Here is a 17,089-nt window from a genome sequence, read left to right on the forward strand (position 1 = left end):
ATCTACTCACCCTTCAGACTTCAGTGTAAATGGTACTTCCAAGAGACATCCCTGCTGACTCCCCAGACTGGGTAGGCACTTCCACCATGTCCAGGATTCTGAGCATGTATCACTAGCTTGTCAGCTCCATGAGGGCAAGGGTGTGTCTGTCCTACATACCACAGCATGCCACCACCCAGCACACTGCTTGGCACATGACAGAAAGTCAACTGCTATTTCCTTGAGAGGGAGAATGCACAGAACAATTCAGGTATCACACTTCCAAGAGGTTTTCTTTGACACGCCCCCTTCCAAACTCTAAGCTGGGTTAGGGACCTTACCTTGGGGTGCCCATGGCTTTCTGTACTTATCTGCATTCACGTGTTTATCCCCCTTTCTTTTACTTAGCAAGAATTTACTAAGCACCAGGAATCACCTCAATCCTACTGTCAATTGCTCTCATTAGACTGAGCACTGTAGGGGTGAGGGAGGGGGCTGTGCGTTGCTTGGCACTAGGTTTCCCCACCCTTGCTCCCATTGGCTACTGTATCGGTATACAATCATAATTGATGAATGAACGGGTGTAAAAGAGATGAATCTCAGAGTATCGGTTGGGATGTGGCTGATTTACAACCTAGAGGAAGCTGCAACTGAGTTTGGGCCCTATGTATTTTACATCTTACTAAGTCACTGGTAATCATCACAATATGAAAACCCACATGCATATACACATAAACAGGATATGTAATTGTTCTCTGCCATACATAAGACATAAAGGGGGGGGGTCTGTGAATTCAATTTAAAAAGGAGTCCTGCTCTCATCTGAACCTCAGGCCTTTGACTCCACAGATTGGCGCCTGAAGCCACCTGTGATCTTCAATAAAAGCCTGAGACTTTCCTCGGAACAAAGCTAATCCTGAACCAATTCTTTCAGTGGTCTTGAACTGACTTTACAGAAAGGAAGTTGGCAACTGCAATGGATTCCAAACCCCAACTGGGGAGCTTGCAATCAGGGGGCTTTTACAAACTAGAACTACGCCCCAAATGTGGCTCACCTCCAGCAGCCTCAGTTTCCCAGCTTCTCTAATGCAGCACTGGGGCGTTAAATACACAGAAAAGGCAATTATCCCACTGTCTTTCTGCCGCTGATCCCAGGAACCGCCTAATTAACTACTTAGACTTGCCTTTTGTTTTTGAACACAAGCTCTGAAAACCTTTCCTAAAATGCCATGTCGCAGCTCTCTTCCCACCAGTGTCTGCTGCCATGCCTTTCTACATTGCTTCCCCGTGTCCCCAACCCTTCCAAGATTGCTTCCAATTAGGAACAACTGAACTCTCACCACGGAAACATCTGTAAGGCGCATTCCTACCCAAGAGCCATGCAAGGAAGACATCAGACACAGTCCCCATTTTCAGGGAGGCCCAGAAAACCTCATGCAACTCTCCACGATCACAAAATGGGAAGTCAGGGCCCGGAGAGGTGGCTCCTCTATCACAGAGCTAGACAGCAGTGCAGGTGGACCATGGGCTTTTGACCCTGGGTTTGGTCTTCTTCCCACTGCCACGCTGACCTACTCTTCTCCTCTCTCAGTGCATTTGTTCCTGTCACTTCCAGCCATCCAAGGGCAGTCACTAGTGCCAACCCAGGACCTAAGCAGGGTAGTGCTGGGCTCAGCCCAGGAGACTTGGAGGCAAGAACACTGGCTACCAACTCCAGCTGGAGCACAGATGAGGACACGTTCCAGCCAAACAAACCACGGTGATGTTCTTATTTCTCCTGATCTGGATCCATAAATTATTCCTTCTTTGCTCCTATCAGCACATCCACCATTCCCAGCCCCCTTGTGCCATGTGATATTCCTTTCTACTGCACAATTTAATACAACAAACCTCATAAGAGATTTTGTTCTCCAATTTTGTTTCCTCTCGGAGTATGGTGGGAGACTGGAAGTAAAACTCAACATCATTCTTGCAGGAACAGAGCCAATTTGCTTAATAAGTCATAGCTTTTCCCTCCAAGGTAAAAGTAATCACCTGAATAATTGTTAACACTGGATCTGGGCTGGCATTTTTAAATTACAGGCATCTTTTCTCAGAGGCGTGTGGAGATGTCATGTTCCAAAACAGTGTGGCCTGCTTCTAGGTGTGCCCTCAGGGGAGGCCACGCCAGTCAAGCTATGTGATTTTAGAAAAACATCCTTTCTCTGAGCCTCCGCTTACTCATTGCAAAACGGAAACTGTACCTGCTTCAACTACTTCTCAGGGTCATGCTGAAAAGCAAATGAATAAAAACAACATGAAATCATTATGATAAAAATAAAACAACACTAGTAGTAGTAACAGCAGTTAACATTTTTAGATGCTTACTAGCACTTTGCTAAGCTTTGTACTCAAAAGCTCCGTCAATCAATCTTCACCATGTCCTAGGATGTGTGCACTATTATTTTCACCACTTTGCAGATAAGTAAGTGAAGGCTTGAGGAGATTAAGTAACTTACTCCAAGTCATATGACTAGTGAAGACTGGAGCTTGAATTAGAAACAAATTCCTAACCTGACTCCTGTAAAGTCTGGGACTAACACAACTTACTTCACATCGGCATTGACTGAGGCTTGGCTGAGGCTGTGCCATGCCTGGTATCTGCCCTGGTGGGGACAACAGTACACTCTTGGGCTCTGCCCTGGAGGAGCCCACTGCATGGGCAGGGGGAGCACAGGCCCACAATCAGGCACCCACACCACTCTGCACCCAGGGGATGACTGTAAATGTATAAGTGGGTGGTTCCTTCATCTGAATTCCTATCCAGAACACAATGCTCATGGAGAATGAGATCAAGACTGAGACTATCTGGCCAGATCAGTTTACAAAGCGGACAGGTGACCCAGAAGTAGGAAAGAGAAAGGGTAGAAACAAGCTGATAGAGGAACAGTGAGAAGTTATAGCAGGGCTGCAGGCTGGGCTTTGTGTCGTGAGCAGGATTTAGAAGCAGAAATTCTGGGTGTGGGAACCAGGAAGGCCACTGCCGAGGTGTGAGAAGTTGAGCAGGGAAGTACAGAAGGTTGGCCCCTCAGGGTGGAGGCCCAGGGCCCAAGGAGGCGAGCCTGGCTGGTGTGAGACTCATCATGGACAGAGCTTCATGCAGGAAGCACGTGTGCTTGTCAGGCAGGGCAAGCTGTTCTGAGCTCTGAGCATCCCTCTCAGAAAGAGGCTCAGCCAGTTGGGTTTCTCATGAGGAAGAGGATCTCTGAATTCAAAGGCTGAATGCTGCTTTGCTGGGAGAGCTATTACCATCAACAATCCCTACCATGGCTGACTCTGGACAAGGCGACTCCATGCTAGGCATGTCAAATGTGCGATTTCAAACTTCACAGCAGTCCTCTGAGACCAGTGGTCTCACCCCCATTTCACAGATGTGCAAATTGAGGCCTTGAAAGAGTGACACAATTCACTCAGGGCCACTCAGTTACAAACCAGCAGAAGGGAGATCCAAATCCAGGGCTGTCTTGAGCACAATATACCAACTTTTGTGCTCAGAAGACTTACACCGAGCTGCATCCTGAGTTCAACTGCAGAGACAGCTCCAGGGTGGATGTGGCCTTGCAGCACACCCCGTCCAGTCCCCCAGTGCCCAGTACATGACCTTTGCCTTGCATAAGAAGTCCTTCCGGATCCACCAGCCCTGCTGGCATCAGCACTCAGCCCACAGGGGCAGTGACAGATCCAAAAGATAACACGACCGAGCCGTTTACACTGCAGGGATGGGGTTGGAGCCGCTCCACCTGCCCCTAACAATGACGACCCAAAATTCTGCACTTGACAGAGAGAGATGGAGGCAGAGGCAGGCAGAGGGGCTGAAGGCTGTGGCAGCTTAGGATGAGGTAAAGGAGAGGAGCCCTTCTGAAGTGACCATGGAGGCCAAACTGAAGTGACCACAGTGACCGCCCATGACCAGCTCTTCATGAGCGAGTGAGCGGCCTCCTCCTGTCCTCCTCCCCACACCCGCTGCCTCTGGCTCGGCTCAGCTTTGAGGAACACTGAGGGAACATTGAGATCTTCCCGAACACTGGCTGAGCCCATTTATTTGGGTTTCTCTACTTGGACCGAGGGCTGCAAAGACAAAGGAGCGGCAGGACATTTCATACCTGCTGTCTGCACTGCCTGTGAAGGAAGCGGGACACTTCCTGCAGGGAACTGCTCGAGCTTTTCCAGAACCAAACTGTGCTTCAGCCTCCGCCACAGCTTTCTCTTCACCTATCTCAGCCCGGCTGGGTTTAGAAGTTCATCCTCCCCCATCTCAAATCCAGCAGGTTTTTATTGGGAGGGATGGCACGGCCCCCTGCTGTGTGCCTCTGTGGCGTGCTCCCTGTTGTCATCAATGGCTCCCTAGTTCTGTCGGCCACCATGCTGGAAATCTCAAAGTGACTTTCCATTTCCAGTTTCTCAGCTCCCTAGTGCACTCTGTTCTCAAACCCTGGGGAGACAGAGTCACCCATTCTTCTCATGTTGGAGCAAATGCTCCAGACATGGCTCACAATACCCCCCACCTGGATGTCAGGGGCAAGAGCAGTCCCCCTGCCGCCCACTGTGAGCCTCACCCACATGTATTTTCCTAAAACACCGTGGGTCTGATGAAATCCCTTTCTGCAGGAAGAAAAAGCAACCTTGATCGCACCTCATTACTGGAAGAACACAGATGACCAGGACAACCAAGCTGGGGCCTTGGCATTTTCTCCCAGTACCTCTTCCCTCCAGTCACGGGAGGGAAGGTGCCTGGCTCGGTCAGTGGGTTCCCTACAGGGCCTGCCCCTGTCCACGTGCCCTCTCTACCCTTCCTGCTGCTTTCAGAAGGTGCCATTATCTTCTGAGTCCCAGCCTGAAGACCGTCTCTTCTCTGGGGACTTCCCTGCTCCACTCCTGTTTTACCTATCTTAGCTCTCGCCCAGAAAGATGGGTGGCGTTATCCCCACAGCACAAGTGGAGAAACTAGGCTTGGACATGGAAGCCACTTGCCCTGGATCTCACAGTGAACAAACGGTGGGCCTGGTGACTCCAGAGCGGGTCCTTTCCCCGCTGGACAGGAGGTGCCCCGTTGGTCCTCCTGCTGGGTGAATGAACTTGCCTCCGCACGAGGGAGCTGCCTGCAGGCTGAGCAGCTCCCTGCAGGCTTGACGTGCAGCCCAGGGTCTGCCCAGAATTGGGCTCCTTCCTCAGATCCGCAAGGAAATGTGAAAGAAAGATGTGTCTGTTTTCTAGGCAACCTCAGCTGAATGAAAGAGGCAGAACTATGTACTTTGGAACAAGACTTTGTGGATGAGAGGAAAGAAGGAAGGAAGGAAAAAGAAGGAAGAAAGGGGGGGCAGGGAGGGAGGGAGGACAGAAAACTTCTATTGACCATGGAAACCTTGGGCCAAAGGACAAGGCTGACATCATGCAAAGTCTGTCCCTGGTGAATGTGACCTAGAGTGCTACCATTAACTGCCCTATTTATAGCCCTTTGAAATATGGCATGGTGAAGGGGAGACTTTATTCTTTTGGTCTCTTATCTGATTCTCAGGGACAAAGTGAAGGGAGGTGGAGGGAGGTGGGCGGAGGTGCTGACAAAGCAGGCAGTGAGACCAGACACACCGGGTCCCTTTCTACAACACGTGTGTTTTAGAGGGAAACATTGGGATATGGTGGAAGGGGGTGTGTGACAGCCCTCCCAACCCCACCATCGTAACTTCAGGGACCTTAGAGCAATGGCCAACTTCACCTTTCTCAACTGCCAAAATACTGATAAAAATAATGAGCTCAGAGCCCTGCCTAGAGGTTAAATGAGTCCAGAAAGCCCAGTACACAGTATTTCCTGGGCAGAAACTCAGGAGGGAAAAGAGGACAGACATCAAAATTCACAAAAACTGTCACAGACGTGCTCATAGGGAGGTCTAGAGCTGGGGAGGAGGGCAGCGCCAGGAGACTCTGTGCTGCAAACACACTGGGAATTGTCTAGTGGAAGAGGGCTTGGTGCAGCGAGGTCCTAATAGGAGACCTGCCCCCATGGTCTGTGGCTGCTTCTCCTGACTGCTATGGTGGGCAGAAGGGCACAGGAGGCATGCTCTCTAGTGTACTCTGAGCTGCCCAAGGCAGGAAGAGAATCCAGTGGGGAGAGCAGGCCCTGGCGGCATTACAGCCAGCTGGCCTCTAGCCGTGGCTCTGCCCACCAACGCACTGAGGAATCACAGCAGCCAGGCCTGGTCTGAGTTGTCTTCTTAGCTGTAAAGGGGGCAAGGGTCCTAAGGTCCCTTTCATGGCTAAAATCCTTAGGGATGTCTCACCTGCCTCTGATGTCCAGTGGTCACACCCTAGCTGTGTAAGCCCAGACAACTTTCCCAGATAGCTTGGAAGAGCCCCACCCTACCACCTCCTCCAGGAAGGCTTCTCTGGTTGGAAGTTGTGTGAGGAAGAGCTAGAAAGATCTCCACAGAGCTATCCAAAGGTCAAAGGGCCACTCACTGTGCAGGGCAGAGAGCTCCCTATCACTGCGAGTGCTCAAGTAGCTGCAGGACAACCACATGGTGGAGTATCAGTGAGAAAAACTCTGCTCAAGGGAGGCTGAGCAAGAGGCTGACTGCTGATGGCAATGACGCATTACCCACAGTGTACATTTAGCAAACACTGTGCCAGACACTTTCTAAGTACTGCATTCACTCATGCAGTGCTCATGTAGTGCCTTCTAGGCAGTAGGTACCATTATCCCTACTTTACAGATGAGGAAACGGAGGCACAGAGAGGTTTAGCAACTTGCTCAAGGTCACACAGCTAGGAAGACGCAGATCCAGTACTTTTACTGAGTGAATCAATGAATCAATGAATGACTCAGTAGATGAATAATTGAAATCTTGGAGTAGGAGAAGGTTGAACAAGGGCACTGCTAAGTCTCTTTACAAATGCTACAATTTTATAATTCTTTCTTCACTTCACACTATCTAATCATGCAACCTCTGTAACATTATCCTTTAACCAACTAACCACACCTTCCCCTCCTCAAGTAACAGTTATGGTTTATGACACCACAGCTCAGAGAAAAAGAGAAAACCTCCTTTACTGCATCTTAGGGGCAGGTTTCTGATGATGCAGAGTTATTCTGATATTCAAAAGTGTCTCTCTGGCCAGTACATTTTTTTTCCCCTCATTTGGATGTTTGGCATTTCATAGACAGCAGTTTAATTTATAAAATCCTATAGTTCATGGATCATGCTTGCTTAGCTCAGTTTGTTCCATGTCACAAAGAAAAACAGCTGCAGGCCTTTTCTTCAAGCCATTTTAAAAGGTCTCTTTTTTACTTGAAATTTCTATTAGATGGCGGAAAGAAGAACTTAATGTCTGCCTAATCTCCCCCACTTTCATTTTAATTTCCTTTTTTGCCCAAATACTAAATTTTAAAATGTAAGATTATGCTTTAGAAACATGCAGGAATATACCCCACAAAGACATTCTTGCTTGTGGCAGCTAATATGTTTCCTAAGCAACAGTCTTTATTCAGCAAACCCTCCACCAGGTGGTGGGATTAACAATGTTTTCAAGTAAAGGGTACAACAAACCTTTCTCTCCATCATGAAGATGTTATTAAAAGGGAATTTTCCAGTGTTGCAACAGCGACTTTTACTAATCGTTTTACTTGAAGCAGGTTGCACCCAAGAGGCACCTATTTAGGGAGCTGAGTAAGTTCACCTGCCTGATGACAAACTTTGAACTCTAACTCCCTACTCAGTCCTGTCTCCAACTCCTGGCAGGCTCAGGGCAGCTCACGTCCTTCCTCAATCCCCAGGCACTGTGGGCTCTTGGAATTCAATTTAGGACAACAAACCGAAGGATGAGAGCTTGCAATAAACAATGCAGGGATTGACCTGGAGATCTCAAAACCAAACCAGACTGTAAGAGGCAAGACAAGCCCAGAGAGCCAGCCCGAAATGGAGAATCGGAGAAGACTTGGGGTTCCAGCCTTTGGGAGAATGAAGCTGCTGGTAGAAGACTGGGGAAGCAGCGAGTGGGGAAAAAACAGGGACTCCTGCCAAAAAGAATGTTCCAGAAGCAGCCACTATGGGACATGGGTGGCATGGCACCCCTCTGATTGAGAGCAATAGGACCACCCTGGGAGTTACATAGCCCCGTGTCTGAGGTCTCAAGCTTAGGGCAGAAATGGGGCAGTTATGAATCCCAGGTCTGCCGCTTTCTAGCTATGTGACCTTGGTTAAGTGACTCAATGTCTCTTAGCCTCAGACTCCAGATCTGTAAAATGGGATCAGGTAAAAAGTAAAAACATAGGCTGCCCAGGGCTGTTGTCAAGACTAGGGAACTAAACTTAAAGGAATGAGAAATTCTAATGAAAGCATGCAACCTGGCCTAGCCAAGGTGGGGGTGCTCCTGGGAGGCTCTGGGCAGACAGAAACCCAGACACCCTAACACCTCGGCTCTGCAGTTAAACTACGGAGTTCTTCTGGAAAATCCATCCACCGAAATTATTTTCCTTGAAACCTTACTTGAGGTGGGCCCAGAACAACCTCTTCACTTGCTGCCAGTTAATCAGTTTACCCTCCAAAAATGTGCAAGCAAGATTTCCTGTTCCCAGACTGTCTGCAGTATTTTTTTCTCCCCTCTTGCCTTTCTGTTATAAAGACTGCCTAGGCCTCTGTTCCTGACTCTGACTCCATCTTCTAGCAGGCAAACTATCTAACTAAGTGTCTCTGAGTTAGTCCTTGACAGGTCCTTTCTGCAGGCTCCACTGTGATGGGCCTACACGGACAATATCATCCAGACCCTCGGCTCCTCCCCTGAGTCTCACCTGCTGCAGTTCAGCTCTCTGACTTCCTAATGCTCCGGCCGGTTCTTGGCCAAGTCTGTTTCAGGTTCCAGTTCATGCATAACTACTCTGAGTGAACTGGAACTGGTGGCTGCGGTCACTGCATGACGTTGTGTTATGTTACTATGAGAATAAAATTTTAGCTCCTTGAGCTGACTCTAGGGTTTTACTGGGATGTGGAGACAGATTTATGCATTGTTGCCACTGTTCCCAGGCTCAGCCAAACAGATGGAGAGAGCACAGGGGTCAGGTGGTGACAGGAAGGGAGTGGGGGGCAGGGAAGAAGCCAGGGGCTCTCCCAGGGTCAGAGGCCTGGATCCACCCTGTCCCAGCCACATGACCTGGTGCCAACCATGTCACCTTGCTGAGCTTCATTCCTTGCCTGTACAGTTCAGAGGGTAAAGAGCATGGGGCTCTGAAGGGATAAACCAGTGGAGACGTGGGATGGGCTAGGCTGTTGAAAGTGTGACCCACGAAGAATGAAAGTCATTTCTGGCACAGAGAAGATCTGGATGCGGAGGCCAAGTGATCTCAGTAAGTCATTTCCCCTTTCTGAAGCCACATCTTTATCTGCAAAATAGGGAAGCCCCCTCATTGCAGTGTAGCACACAGAAGAGGTGAATTGAGGGCCACGCAGGGTCACAGCTATAGACGCTAGTGGCTGTGAGTGCTGAGGGTGGTGTCTGTAGAAGGTGTTTGGCTCTCGCACCACTGGGAGGTCTCTGCGGTCATTAGGGCTCCAGCACACAATGGGAGGGAGGGAGCCCTTCCTTCCTCGGCAACACAAAGTCAGGGGATTTATTTTGGGCTCCAGTCTAGTCTAAGGATCTAAGGAAAGACTAGTTTTTTCTTTTCTTTCCTTTCCACTGAGCCTTTTATTTCCAAAAAGGTAAATGCTCAATTAGAAGGATTTCTGCCTTTCATGTGGAGTTGTTTTAGGCTTTTTGAGCGTGAAATAATATTTTGGAGTCATTTCACCCTCTCAGTTAGAGAAGTAGCTGGGTTTGCGTTGGTTCTGCTTTTTCGGTTGGGTTTTTCTCAAGAGCTCTCTACTAAGTAAATATGCATAAAGGGAATTTTTAGTCACTCCAGCCTATTAGTTTACTGTGGATTCAAATGTATTTTTTTTTAATGTGGCAAAATCTATTACAGTGCTATCTAATCGGATTTGATTTTTTTTTAATGTTACTAATGAAATTCAGAGAAAGTACTTTCTTTGCACACCCAAATGCAGACTTTCCAAACGTCATTTGCAACCCTTCTTTTAGTTCTGTCAAATAATTTGGAACTAATGTTCTTTTCTCCTTAAATTTTCTTAATTATTTTAAGTCATTTTTAACTCATATTTTATATTCCCTTAAGGACTTCAAAATCATACCTGGTTAGATAACTGTTAGGTACAAGAGTACTTCAAAAAGTTCATAGAAAAATAGAATTAAAAAATAATACAAATTCTTCCATGAACTTTTTGAAGGTCCCTCGTGTTTTATAGAAAAGAAAAAAATACACACACACACACACACACACACACACAGAGAAAGACAAAAGGGTCCAAACATCCCCAAACTAAAGGAAAGAAGAACATTTTTAACATACGAATATTCAAATATTCTTTGAACCCTGAACACGCTAAAAGGCCACCATGAAGCATAACCCAGCCCTTGCCCCATCTGAATTTTGATCTTCTTAGGAATAAAAAATAAAGATCACTTTGTTGAGTGATCTTATGTGCCAGGACCTATACTAGATTCCTTAATGAATAGACTTGTTTCTTTTTCACATCAAGAGCACAAAGTGTATCCTCACAATAAAAGTCAGTCATTTGATCCCTGAGTACTAAGTAAAAAACCTTGGACTGAAACCCAGGCAAATTTCAATACCTAAACTATTCTGCTTCACATTAAGATGCTACTGATAACAACTGAAGGGTCTCATCAAATCTTAAGTCTGATGTGTTTATTATACCTCTGATGTGTTTATTTTACTAGGGGCCATAGGGCACAAAGCTACATGGCCTGAGGCAATGTGGTTATTCTGCTGATCCTTAGGATTCTTACCTGAAACATATTTGACTGTACATATCTGTGGAGTACAGTGTTGAATATCCATAGCTGTGTGCAATATATGATGCTCAAATCAGGATAATTAATTATTCAACATCACGTAATATAATCATTTGTGGCCCTTTACCAATTACGAATCTTATGACTATCTATCTACCCCACCCAGGCTGTGGCAGAATCAACTGAGATGAAAGGTGGGTGCAGGGTTTTCTCAATCTGCCTCCAGGCCTGCTCCTGATCCCCTTCCACTCCACCCTGTCCCCCAGGCTCCATGGGGAGTTCCCTGCCTTGGCTTCTCGTGCGCTCAGCTGGTGGGATTGTGGTGGGCAGGCAGGACTAGGCCAAGGTGGCAGAGTTGATCCTCCTGGCTCCTCCCCTGTCAGGCTGAAGAGGGGACTCTTCCCCAGAGGCTTCCACCAACTACTACGGCGACGCTCTCCCAGCTCCCCTAGCCCACCCCTCCCTTTGCTGCTTCTCCCAGGCTGGAATCAGGGCCCAGGCACTGTGGCACCCCCAGCTGATCCCCCTAAATGTGGGCGGCTCCCATCTCCGGAAACACATTCTGTGCTAAACTCTCCACTCAACGTTTCTCGCTGGAACCCAGAATGGTAAGATGTTTAAAATGCTTGGCACTCCTGGGCACACAGTAAACCTGGGTACTTTCTCCTACTTGCTGCCTGCCATGCCAGTGACCCCTACCCTCCAAATCACTGTATAAATCTGAGATAAAGTATACAGACAAGTATCAAGAATAATGCATTAAGTTTTATTTCTCAAAGCAAGTGCAAAACAGCCATTCTGTTTTATACACAATCATTCTGAGGCCCCCAATCCTTTAAGGCTCACTGTATAAATCTGAGATAAAGTATACAGACAAGTATCAAGAATAATGCATTAAGTTTTATTTGTCAAAGCAAGTGCAAAACAGCCATTCTGTTTTATACACAATCATTCTGAGGCCCCCAATCCTTTAAGGCTCGCATCGTTTAGGGACCTGCAGCCTGGCTGGGTGGCAATGATTAATCCCAAGTAAACAAACCAGAGGCCAGGACCTATGGGAGAAAATGGGGGCCAGAGCACCGAGCCCATAAAATTCCCAGTTCCCTCACCTCTCCAGAACCAGGAAGAACAGACTTATGGCCAATCTGTTATCTTATTTTACTTTATTTCTCTCGCACAAACAGGACACAAGACACTTTGATATCGGTTCTAAGCATTCAAAAACACACCTTTGCTCTCCTGCAGTCTGACTCATCCCTAGAACACCCCAGACAGCTCAGCTTTGTCAACAAGCCCTCTGTGGTTCCTCAAGGCAGAGGGAAACTTTTCCCATCCTCTCTCAGCACATGCGTATTTCTGTTCTAGTGCAAACCACAGACAGAGTAACTCTTTATGTCCCCATGTCCCATCTTGAAGACACTGTGACCTGTGGGACAGCAAGAGGACAATGACCCCGTGTTCTTCCATCTCTCTATCTCAGCACCTTGCATGGTGTCTGGAACGTAATAAATCCCTAGTAAATGTTGGCTGAACTGAAATCAAAACAATCTGACCACCACTAACACCAAGAAAACCAAATAAACAATAAAACACCAGGCTTTCCAAGGATATGTAGGTTTCCAATAAGGAAACAGATTTAAATGCATGGAAAAGTGTGGCTTTGTGGAAGAGGGAGCACAAAGGGTTGGCTGATTTGGAGTTCATGAGATCAAACCAGCTCTGTTACCAAGAGTTTCAGTGACTTCCCCTCTGGGCCTTGATACTTTTGCATTAAAGTAAAAGGGTTGAAAAAAAGGTTGATTTTCGCTCATAGATGGGCCACAAAACAGACTTTGGCAAGGTCGCCATGGTTCTTGTTCGCAATGTGCGTCATCTGGGAGTCCCCACAGATGTCACCTTGGCCCTGTCAGGCTTCAGACTTCAGAGTCTGAAACTTCTGGGCCATCTTTCGAAACACATCATCAAGAACTGCTGAAAAATAACTGTGCAAAGCAAGTGTGAACTCCCAAAGGCCCTGCCCCGCTCCTTGAGAAGAAAGGTGCCCTTGGCAGAGAGTAGTGGATAGGCCAGCCTCTCCAGGCCAGGGCTGTCTGGGATGCCAGGAGAGTCTTGAGATCAAATCTGGATCAAATATAAATGAGGTGAGGATTGTCTTCACAAAGAAAGGCTTTAATGAACCCAAGGCCACTGTTAGCAGAACTCCAAAGTCTTTCTTTCTTTTTTTTGTCTGCACCATGCTCAGCCAGTGAGCACACCGGCCATCCCTATATAGGATCCAAACCTGCAGCCTCGGCACTACCAGCGCCGCACTCTCCCGATTGAGCCATGGGGCCGGCCTCAAAGCCTTTCATTTTGCAAAGAGTGAAACAGACCCAAAGCCTGAAATAGTCTGGGCTCCAAGTTTCAAAGCAGCTGAGCACTGGCACCAGGACTCAAATGCGGGCTGTCACGGTAGCCAGATCAGAGCAGGATAGAGCTTCCAGATCCTCAGGCCTGCTGGGAGGGATGCTGAAGTTTCCACATGGGTTACACATCTGAACAAAGCTGCATGTAAGCCTCAGTCTAGAATTCTCTGTGAGAAGACCAGCTCTTCCACTGGCCTGTGGGGTGTGTGCACGCATGCACATAGGACTCATCGGAAAGCCCTATAAGGACAAGACGAATAATGGATTTTATTTCCCACTTTCTTGGTTGCTTTTTGTGGTGTGGACGGGGGCCTGGCTTGAAGTTTAAGGTTTAGTTCCTACAGGGCAAAGCCCTGTCCAAATATAAATCCTTTGAGTCAGCAACCTTCTACACAGGAACTGACTAAAGCAAGGTTAACTGACCAGGAGGTTCCGAGTCACATATCCATGAAGCCCTTCGTCAGGGACTGCCAACCACTTGCCTTCAGAGTGGTGTCTGGCTTTGGGGGCTGCTTGGTGGACAGGGGAGACAGAGATCTACTAAGCATGTAGCCCTACCCCCAAGATCTAGGACCCAGAAGAACCTCTCACTGCCTGGACCACATATGGTTCCTTCCCCCCATACCTGAGGGCCAAGGGCTCCTGATATCAGTGACAGCCAATTCTGTGGCTTCAGGAGGAGTGCTGGTGAGTCCAGCCTGGACCTCTACATCTGAGCACAGCCGTGTCTATAATTAGCAAGAAGTTAGCTGCCGCCTGCTGCTACAGAGCTACCAAGAGCGGAATCCACACCCCCTAAAGACTCTCTGCCATCATTTTTAGCAACGCACCCTGTGCAGTGCTGTGGCCTGCCAGCCAGGGGAGGTGAGGTGAAAACCCTGTGCAAGCCCAGGCCCTGGCCTTGCCCCAACAGCGCCACCTGATCAGTATTTGGGCCTAGCAAACATTTCAGGGCTTGTGGGATTCTGCAAAGGTGGAAGAAGCCCTCTATTCATTCTTTCGTTTATTTATTCACCAAAAACTGTGTGTTGGAACTCCTCTCCCCCAGACTTGAAGTCAAGGCATATACATATACATACGTGCATACATACAAACATTTCAGGGCTTGTGGGATTCTGCAAAGGTGGAAGAAGCCCTCTATTCATTCTTTCATTTATTTATTCACCAAAAACTGTGTGTTGGAACTCCTTTCCCCCAGACTTGAAGTCAAGGCATATACATATACATACGTGCATACATACACACACACACAGTGTATATGTAGTGAACATATTCATTACATATACATGTGTACACACTCACACTACATGTCATATCTTCTGCAGAACACATTTTGGAGATAGTGGTAATAGTTCCATTTTACAGATATGGAAACAGAGACTCTGAGAGGTTAAATCTCATGCCCAAAGTCAAAAGAGAAAGATGATGGGAGGACTAGAAGAGCCCCCCACTCAACACCCAGAACTGGCCAGAGGCAGGGGGCACGGTGAACTCTGGTCTCTCGTTTTCAGCCAACCACGGTATCTCAGAAAAGGGCCATGGCCATGGTGTGTGGGGCAGGAAGGGGAGGTTTGGGGAGGCTTAGTGAGCAGCCCCCTAGGCACAAGGCCGCTGGTGCCCCTTTTCCGTGGCAGAGCCAAGAGGCAGTTTCCACAGAAGCCGGCAGGGGGCAGTGTTCCTTGCCTTTTCGAGTCTCCGGGGCGCTCGGGAGCAGCGCCCCATAAAGAGACCAGGGGCCTCCGCCCGCAGCTTCTAGGAACGTGCCAGTAGAGCCTGGCACGTAGTAGGTGTACAAGGCACGTCTAGAAGCCGACAGGGCTTGACCGTGTAGATGAATTTGAATTCCATAGTAGAAATGGGAAGGAGAATGCGGGAAGAGGGCGTTCTGGCCCCTGCCAGCGCCTGGCATCGCGGAGGCCTTGTCAATCAACACGCTGTAAGGACCTACTATGTGCTAAGCTCGGAGGCGAAGACCTGGCCATCTCATTACCCGCTCCTCCCGTTTTCCCGGTCGGCGACTTCCTCCACCTCCTCCCATCTCATCCCCACCTCCCCGCCCCCCACAAACGGTCGCAGAGCGGGGGTGGGCGCTCGCTGTCTCCCAGGGGAACCACCTCTGCACAAATCGGGGGGACGTGGGGGACCCACGAGGGGGATAAGCCAGGAGAGGCGAGGGGTCCCCGGAAACGAACACGTGAAAGCCGATGAGGCGACAGGGCGAGGGAGGCATTGCCCTTCGGGTCAGGGCTGTCTCCCTCTGCAGGACACGCCGGACCCAGGGGACGCAGTGACCTGCCCAGCCCCCCACCCACGTGTACCAGCACGGAGCGCACCACCGAGCCCCGCGCGTGGTCTGCGCGGACCGGGACCCACACGTAGGAGGGAGCAGAGACACGGGGCTCCGGTCTCCGCACAGAGCCCAGACCATCCGGACACCCTTCCCGGGAGAACCGGCTGCAAGACAAGGCGAAGGCGCGCTCGGGCCGGCGTACGTGTGCCAAGCGGGGCGCGCAGCCTCACCCCCATCTCAAGTTCAGCCGCGCTCCCTCCCGCAAGGTCACGCTCCAACACTCACACGCAGAGACAGGAGGAGCTGAAAGTTGCGCCACCGTCCCGATCCCGAACTAGCAGTAGCCCCACCGTGGCGCTCTGCCTTGGTGTCACCGCTCCCCGCCCCTGCCCCGCGCGGGTCATTCACGCGAGAGACGCAGACGAGTTGCTAACTTTTGTCAGATTATTTCTCGGCAGCTGAGGCGCCTAACGGGGTTGGGGCGGACTCGGAGTTTCGAGTTGCCACCAACGCCACCTCCGCCCAGCTCCCCGGCGCTCACCCGAATCCCCCCACGGCCCCCCACGCCGCGTCCAGCTGCCCGTCCCGGGCGCCAACTTCTCCCCCGAATCCGGAACAGCGCGGGCTGGAGGCGTCGCCGGGGCCGAGAGCCCCCTCCCAGGTCTGCGCCTGCTCGCCGTGGATTGGGATACTCAGACTAGATCCGGACACTGTCCCTCGGCCGCTCGACCAGGTCACCAGCGGCCTCCGCGCGCCCCCGCGGTGTCCCAGCCCGTGACCCTGGCTCCGCTCCAGGGCGCCTGAGCCCCGCTACCAGGTGGGGTCTCCTCCCACGGGCGGCCTCGGCCCGGGAGATCCCAGACGGGTGCTGGGTGCAATGTCACTGGGGCCGCTCAGGGGACCGCTGCTCCGGACCCGGCGTAGGATCCCAGCTGAGCTCCCTCCCGGCAGCGACTCCAGTAACCGCGGAAGACCCCTGAGCCCGAGCCTCCTCCCAGCCCTCCTTCGTCTCCGAAAGACTCCGGGGGTCGACGCGGCGAGGGATGGGGTCTCCCTTAGTGTCTTCCTCCCGGCGCCTGGGGTCCTCAGTCCCACGTCCACTGTCACACCCTCCAGCCCTTCCGTTCCCGGGTCTGGACAGTCACCGCTCCACTCGGAGAACACACACCAAACTGCCCGAGCCCCAACTCTGGCGGACGCAGCCCCCGCGCCCCGGAGCAGTGCCGGGCTGGGCGCGCGCACTCACCGCGGCTGCAGACACGCTGGAGTTTCCGGGCTGCGGGCACGAGGGGGCCCCGAGGAGCAGCCCAGGGCGAGGGTGCCTGGAACCCTCGCTCCCTCCGCGGCTCACGTCGCCTCCTCCTGCTTTCTCTCCTCCTCTTCTTCCTCCTCTCCCTCCCCCCTCTGGTCTAGGGCTCTTTGTCTTTGCAAAGTGTCGGGACTGTCTGGCATCGTGGGGCTCCGCGGCGGAGGCTGGAGCCCGGGAAGCGGGGAGGCGGGCTGAGGACGGGAG

The 17,089-nt window shown here is 50.4% G+C and overlaps 1 protein-coding gene across 1 annotated transcript; it reads left to right on the forward strand.

Annotated features, from left to right (window-relative positions):
- The first annotated feature begins 12,727 nt into the window (after nucleotides 1-12,727).
- Nucleotides 12,728-17,080, forward strand: LOC103593828 (uncharacterized protein-like). Its single transcript, XM_008576906.1, has 4 exons — nucleotides 12,728-12,745; nucleotides 14,109-14,150; nucleotides 16,035-16,237; nucleotides 16,372-17,080. Exons 1-4 carry the CDS (start codon nucleotides 12,728-12,730, stop codon nucleotides 17,078-17,080), a joined length of 972 nt encoding a protein of 323 aa, XP_008575128.1.
- The last annotated feature ends 9 nt before the right edge of the window (nucleotides 17,081-17,089 follow it).

The sequence above is a fragment of the Galeopterus variegatus genome, unplaced genomic scaffold (assembly GCF_000696425.1).
Source record: "Galeopterus variegatus unplaced genomic scaffold, G_variegatus-3.0.2 Scaffold1426, whole genome shotgun sequence".
In the NCBI taxonomy this organism is placed as follows: domain Eukaryota; kingdom Metazoa; phylum Chordata; class Mammalia; order Dermoptera; family Cynocephalidae; genus Galeopterus; species Galeopterus variegatus.

Bases quoted from the DNA above. Each gene is read 5' to 3' on its own strand.
- LOC103593828 (XM_008576906.1), top strand. The intron at 14,151-16,034 runs GTGAGGTGAAAA...ATTTCTCGGCAG, and splicing joins TGGCCTGCCAGCCAGGGGAG to CTGAGGCGCCTAACGGGGTT. The intron at 16,238-16,371 runs GTCTGCGCCTGC...GCTCCGCTCCAG, and splicing joins GGCCGAGAGCCCCCTCCCAG to GGCGCCTGAGCCCCGCTACC.